This window comes from Olea europaea, chromosome 10 (genome assembly GCF_002742605.1).
Source record: "Olea europaea var. sylvestris chromosome 10, O_europaea_v1, whole genome shotgun sequence".
In the NCBI taxonomy this organism is placed as follows: Eukaryota; Viridiplantae; Streptophyta; class Magnoliopsida; order Lamiales; family Oleaceae; genus Olea; species Olea europaea.
This window is the reverse complement of record NC_036246.1, coordinates 37,839,448-37,846,811: the sequence shown is the minus strand read 5'-3', so window position 1 is coordinate 37,846,811 and position 7,364 is coordinate 37,839,448. Positions and strand designations below refer to the sequence as shown.

At 33.7% G+C, this 7,364-nt stretch overlaps 1 protein-coding gene across 10 annotated transcripts in view; it reads left to right on the top strand.

Annotated features, from left to right (window-relative positions):
* The window catches only part of LOC111402123 (zinc finger CCCH domain-containing protein ZFN-like), a 13,680-nt gene extending 8,161 nt beyond the window's left edge, over positions 1-5,519 (top strand). For 5 of the 10 annotated variants that reach the window (XM_023030203.1, XM_023030204.1, XM_023030207.1 and 2 more), the window contains one exon: positions 1,092-5,519. In XM_023030203.1, coding sequence (XP_022885971.1) covers positions 1,092-1,313 — 222 coding nt within the window. In that variant the 3' untranslated portion in view covers positions 1,314-5,519. Of the gene's footprint in view, positions 1-196; positions 1,012-1,091 lie in introns of all 10 variants that reach the window. The other 5 variants (XR_002704193.1, XR_002704192.1, XR_002704190.1 and 2 more) reach the window with 5 other exon arrangements.
* The last annotated feature ends 1,845 nt before the right edge of the window (positions 5,520-7,364 follow it).

The window sequence follows — 7,364 nt, the reverse complement described above, 5'->3', positions numbered from 1 at the left end:
GGGGGGGGGGGTCTGTATGAGAGAGAACAGTGTTATTTCATGTTTTGAAAAGAATGTTAATTTTTAATTTTGGCAAACTCGTCAATTAAAACAAATGTGGACATTTTTATCATTGTTTGTTCAATAACCCATCATGTTTTTGCTTCTCTGAGTCTTTTGTTTACGACTATTATACTCTGAATACTGTTTACTCCAGTAACCTTAGGATCGCAAATAGAAGTTCAATTTGATCTTGGCACGTTTTCCTCTATTGTGAATTTCTGACGAAGGTTGGGACAAGTGAGAGGAATGGAACCAATCGGCACAAGATCACTATAAAGTAGAGGGGTCAATGCATGATGCTCCCACTAATGAATGGTCTGACAGGTCAATTGTATCCAACCTTTGCCTTAAGTAGAGAAGAGGATGCTTTGTGTTTTGTACTTCTAAATGCTTAGTCACTCTTTAATCTACTCTGAAATTCTCACTCCAAGACAATAATAAGTACTTGATAAGAATTTAGAAACAAATCAGAACAGGAAAATGAAATTAAACCCACTAGTAGACAATACTATATCTTGTAAAGCAATATGATTGCATCCTATACGTGTAATGAACAACTTGTTTTTCTTATCTTATAGTGCTTTACTGTAGTATTGTTTTTCCATCACTGGAACATTGAAAAGGAATTTTGATATCTCTTTAATTTTACATTCCATTACTTTATAATTTAGAAGTACGATTGCCATTCTTCTTAATTGGGGGGAATTCTTCTTGCAGTTAATGAGTTCACGGATTCAGGTTTATTACGAAATATGAGTTTTGGATACAGTAGGTTTGCTACATTGAAAGAAATAGGTGGTGTGTATATATATATATATATTTCCAGTTTCATAACTGTTGGTCTTACATTTCCATACAAAGTTTTCGATCATGTTTTGACGTTATTCCTTGGAAGCTTGAAATCAGAAAAAAATCAGTTAACAAGAGGGAAGGAGGACGAGAGGCATTTTGCTTTTATCATCCTTCTTGGTACCAAGTCTTTTACCATTTATTTGAATATAATTCAGCATTCTTTCTTAAATGTTTTTCTCCCCTTTTTTTGGTTTTAGGGGGAGCCTCCGTGTATTTTCTATTCTCGATGTGGAATCTGCAAGTTTGGTCCAAGTTGCAAGTTTGATCATCCAATGGAGGTTTTATCACACAGTCCTGCTGCATCATTGCCAACTGATTCTCCAGCAGTTCATCGTTTGTTGGCTTCATCATCAGGGACTGGTGCTTTAAATTTTTCTTCAGAAGGGCACAAGGAGGTGGGCTCCACAAGCAACAGGTGACAATCTATGTCAGAGGCAAGACTAGATACCCGCTGGCGGTAACAACATTGAGCTGCAGGGATAAACTAGTCCTCCAAACGTAATTATCACATTTTTCAATCCGTTGGAGGACAAACAACAGTTTCTTGTAAATTCATGTCTCATGGTTGGAGATGTACAGAATTCAGTATTTAGTCAAAAACTGTTCTTCTGAAGATGCAGTTCAGTTGACAAGATTGACATCTCTAGAATAGCCGCATTGTGTAAATGTGCAAATTTCACATTTAGTGAAGCCAATAGTGAACATTTTCATCATTTTAGACAGCCATCATTCTGATTTTTCTGAATCACTTTGATCCGGTGTTCTGAGAATTTCTTCTCATGGCAGCCATTGCCTGGCTCAATGTTGGTCTCAGAAGTACACCAGGATTATTTCCTAACCAAGCTCCAAATTTTAATGGTTATGATTAATTTCCTACATGTCTTCCACGTAATATCACTATCCTTATTGTCACTCTCATCATCTGAACTCCCACATCTTATTATGAGCATGACTAATCATCATAATAAAATTGTTTCTCTTCATCATTTCTTATTTTGCTTCTTCAATTTCTTGTGGTATTAGCAATCTGAAGGGTGCTAAAGGATTTTACTATTAATTCTATCCAATCAAACCAGGAACTAGTTTTCTAACTGGTGGAAGGGTTTCTGAAACCTGTCATTCCAATTCAACCTATGATTAGAAATTTCGTGTCACTTTTCAGGGACGTGTTTAGGTGTATGCTCAGATCAGATTTTAGATTGGTTTAACATAGTTATGAACTTGGTAGGAATTTCTTTTAAACAATATAACTTAACAGCTTACTACTGAAATCTGAGAAATTTACATTGAAATGATTCATAGCTCTTTATTACGTGGCTTTGAAATGTTTCATGAAAAAGAGGAACAAATAGTTGTGTTTCCACGAGAAGCTGATTGTTTAGCTCTTATTTAAGTATCAAAGATGACTGATCTGAGAAAGATACTGATGAACATTGGATCAGAGAGCCAAATCTAGGAGTTGCAGATGGACTCATGCAATTTTTTGGAATGAGTGTGCCAAAAAGTAATATGGGATTAGCGCGTTCTGGTAATTGTTTTTATTTGCAATTAAGTTTTTGTTTTATGAAATACTAGCCATTTTACATGTCTCTTCCATTGACTGCACCATTTAGTTGAATTTACTGCTTACTTTTACTGTTTAACTGAAAGAAGTTTTGGCCAAAGAGGCACTCATCGGTTTCTGTTTTGCATCTGAAAGAATTGTGGTGGTCTTATCAAAAGCTTAACGTGATGTTTTTAGTGACAGCTCTCAAAAACTAATTGTTCTAGAGGATTTTGTTGCAGGTAGTATTATTATTTCCCCTTTATGTATTGTAAAATTAGTACTGAATATCTTTTATTCTTCTCAGACTATAGCCATATATGCATTGTTCAAGAATTGGAAATTTAAAATTGTACAAGAATTGGATTTAAAATTCATTTTGTCGTATTAGAACTTGTGGCTACCTTTGAATAGAGGCAAATATAATAGGTTAGAGTCTACACCTTTAAATATATCCCCTCTTGTCCCCCTTGTCGAATTTAGCTTGATTAATTTTTAATCTGTGTTCATGTTATGTCACATTTGTATCCCCTTGTCTCCGTGCTTCTTTAGAAAGTGAGGAAAACCAAGGTGGCACACCTTGCAAGCGTGGCTCTTGCAAAGGATGTGTTACAGTGAATCAGTAATGAAACTTTTAGAACCGAAACAAATTCATCATAACGTACTATAGACAAATGTGAGCTTCGAACTGTTTCAATGTTGAATCAATTTATTGATATGGAACAGCCATAGAAGCAAATAAAATTACCAATTACTTTTGGTGATCTAGTCAAGACTTGGGATGTTGTATACCATGTTAATGTAACAAGTGACTGTGACATCCTGTTATGGGTGCAACCTAAATTATCAAGTCCTGTGAGAAAATGCAATTCTCAAAGTAAATTCTAATGTAACTGAGATGTGTTAGTCTGAAATTGTTTAAAGCACGTGATTGAACCATCTGACATTTTATTTATGCAACCTTTTTAAATTCGAATATTTCTCTGGGTGTTGTATCGCCCTCCCCTCCCTCCCTCCCTCCCTCCCTCGATGCCATGTGTGTTCTCACCTACATCAGTAGTACATAACAAAAAATGGAAGGGACATGTTTCATTGAGACAACTGTCAAGCTAGCCATTCTTGATTGGTGTCTGATTTTGGTAGGAAGGGAAATAATTGAATGGGCATCTGAAGAGAAAAAAATTATGGTTTAGTAATTATGGTATGAAAGGTAAGCAATCAAGAATGGAATATATGTTTCTCATAATGTAAAGAGAAGAATGTATTACGATTAAGGTTTAGTGATTGACTGCCCTATATATAGTAGCTAGCGAGTAGTAATCACGCTAGAAAATCAGAACATTTTCAAATTATGGTGTACAACATGGAAAAATCTGAAAGCTAATAGATCTCAGAAAACCAACTCACTTTGATCCTATCCTTGATTGATTTACAACTCTTTTTGAATCACATTTGTTAAATGGGATCAAAACTTGTTTTTGATTTTTTTAAATTTGCTTTCCACTTCCGTTTCATTTGTATCTTGCAGATGTAGCATGTTAATTGGTTTCCTTCTATTTCATCTCCGTATAGATGAAACCGAAATGAATTAAACAATGTCATTCGTATGTTTTTTGTTAAATAAATTTACTTCATTACATTTGACTTTAATGGGCTTCGGCTTCTTGAGTCTCTAGTCATTTGAAACAGCTCCATGTGTTTGTCATGTAAGGATTTGGGGAACTGGGAAACTCCCACGAAGCTTCGTTGATCTCTTCTCTTGATAAATAGGCTATGTGGGCGGTCCAACCGGCCATGCAATGGCTTCTGTCTGGGTAGAAACTAATACATTATCTTGGCCATAGACATGTATATGAATAATCTGTTATCTTGCTATTTTTCTGTTTTAATACGAATTTGGAAGTTATTTATCAATTTATTTCTATTGTTAAACAGCTTACTTTTATCACCAATCATTCTTTTTTTTGCAGAAATATTTAGAGTGAAACATACATGGAATATCTTATACTTCTGTGTACATTTTATTTCCACAAGAAAATCCTGAGAACTCTAACAATTTCTGTTGAGTACCAAATGGTAACAGTGGTTCACACTAAAGACCCATCTTCTAATAAATCCAGAAGTTTTCATAGAGTTCCCATTTCCCAATTCTTGGCCAGCTGTGTCAATTTATGTGATTTCATGGAAAATATGACACTTGCAAACTTATCTGGTTATCCCCAACATCTAGACAATGTAAATACATGACTGTTAACAATACTAGCATGGTGGAACAACGGGCTTATATTTTTAAATTTTATTAGTATTGGGAAATTTAGAAGTCTAACATACCTCCTGTTAATGGATCTGTTCTCCTGCATTTATTGATTATCTAATCTATCTAGATTGCATAATAGCGATAAAATGAACATAGTTGTTAATTCATGTAGCCGACCTCCAATTTATTGGGAATAAGCAATAGTGTGTTGGATTTAGATTCCATAGTATAGCCTGAATTTTGGTGTTGCTAGAGTGCATAGTATAATATTTGATCATTTTTAGCTACATAGATACATACATACATACTATATATATATATATATATTTTTTTTTTTTTTTAAATGAGAAACAATATGACTATCTTAACCCCATGTTACATCACTTTCTTCCAGGTACTTGGTTTTCTTTAGCAGACTCTTGTTCTGCACTGTGTGCTGTATGGATATTTCAGATAAGCTTTCTAATTGAGCAAGCTTTATTGCTCTTTTAATCACTGCTAAATACTCAAAAGTTGGGTTCACGGTTGCGTTACCTCAAAGCACTGTGGCGCCTAATGGGGGCTTACTTTTTTGTTTGCCAATTTGGATAATGAAGTAAGCTGTTACACTCCAGATTACTCTTTTATCTTTGAATTTTTGGTGGTTCTACTTACCAACCATTTGTTATCATTCATAAAGTTGTCAAGGCAAGAACTCAAGTGATTTATTAGGGGTTTGTGAATGTGAATTTCTATCTGTACTTAAATAGTTAGATTTAATTCTACTCTACCTGTGAATAGGTACACCACTGGTAAAATGTTAAATCTTATTGGTGACACTGTCAATTTGTGGGATTGTAAAGTAGAATCTTGAGGATTGATCGATGCTAAGCTTTTCAAGCATTATAAAATTATGTTTTCTAAGTTAATTAGCTATTTTTGTTTTGTATTTTGGTCACACAATTGTGCTTTTGTTGTGTTTCAAGCTTCGTTTCTACTTATTTCAGTGCATTCTGAGGTTTGATTATTTCAGCTGTTTTTAATATGTGACCATAGACCATATTCCACTAGTAAAATGCCTCAGGGTGCATGACAGTCTTGCTTAGATTAGATGCATTCTATTCTATATGATATCTCAATGTTTGCTCTTTTTCTACTTATACAGTTTTGGCACATTTATAAAAGTGAAATAGCTATAATTTCTACTTCACAGGCTTTTGCATGGTTGAGTTCTTATAGTAATTATTCTCTCTTTCATATCAATGAAACAAATACTACTCATCCATGCACAATCTTACCTATATTTGGATTTGTTGCTCTTTTTAGAACATGATAACTATAATTATAGCTACGTTTTTCCTTGAGGCCAAAGCCAAATTCACTACAAATGGGTAGGAATGAGAGGGGTGCAGATGGCCCAATGGGGTAGGTGGGCTTGGAGATTGTCTTACAAGTTTTGAGATTCATAAACTGTGTGAATCAAAATGTATACAATTATGGATCTTATAGCTTATCTAACTTCTATTAAAAATGTGAATGGGATGGCACTGTAGACATAATAGTAAACCAATCCCATTTTTACTGTTCACGCTCTTTTCCCTCTTTTTTTTTTTTTTATTTTGTTGTGAAAAAAAGAAATTCTTTGCTTGGACCATGCCAACAACCATGCTAAACGTACTCCATCACCATACTCCTTATTTTCTTTTTTATTTTTTTTTTTATTGATATTTTCATTCCTACTTTTTTGTGAAATCTTTGAATCACATATTCTCACTTCATCTTTCATTCTCTTTTTTTCTTGGCTTTTAAGCTTGCTGTAGGCATGGGAAAACAACTATTTTTGATACCTCTATGTATAGAGGTTGATTTTCTTCGATTCATATTTGATGGAGGAAATAAAAGTCCAAATAATGCAAAAATTCTACATATAGTCTCTACCTTATCCTTACACAATCCTGTTAGTTGTGAAAAAAATGTTGGTTACTGGCTTAAGAATAGACGAGGTTGTGAAAGAAAGAGAAAGCACACGTGCATTGAGAATGCTCAACTAAAAAAAAAATCTGATGCATGAAGTGCAACCTTGTTCTACAGATCGACGTTTACAAACATTCAGCTTAACATGTTGTATTTAGTAGTGTTTATAATTCTTTGGGTGCTTGTATTTGTTTTGATTAGATTTTGTCAAAACGAAAAAAAAGAGCTACCGAGAGTTCAGCTTACTGTTTTTTTTTTTTTTTTGCAGTTTGAACAAGCTAATTTTGTAGTTATTTTTTTATATAATAATGATGTTTAGTTTTTAGTTTAATCTGTGATTGTTATTGTTATCGTCAGAGAAAATTTTTGGAATTCCGCACTGTGCGGAGAGTGCAGAAGAAGAGTGATGTCTCCGATCAATTCGCAGAGATGAATTCATCTCTGCGAACTCTTCAGAGATCTTTTTTTTTTCTTTGGCGGTTTTTTTTTATATAATATAGTTTTTCAAATGTTTTTTTTTGTTATAATTTCCTGTTTTTTCAAATTTCCTACTAATCAACATTTTCAATCAAGGAATAAGGGAATGAGTATGAGTGCAGAAAAGTTTGTTAAAGTAAATACTTATGTTTTGCCATCTCTTCTAATTCTTCTGTTACAAAAAATTAGAAAAAAAGTAGATGATTTTGTTGTAATGGAAATGTTTTTAGTAATAAAAGT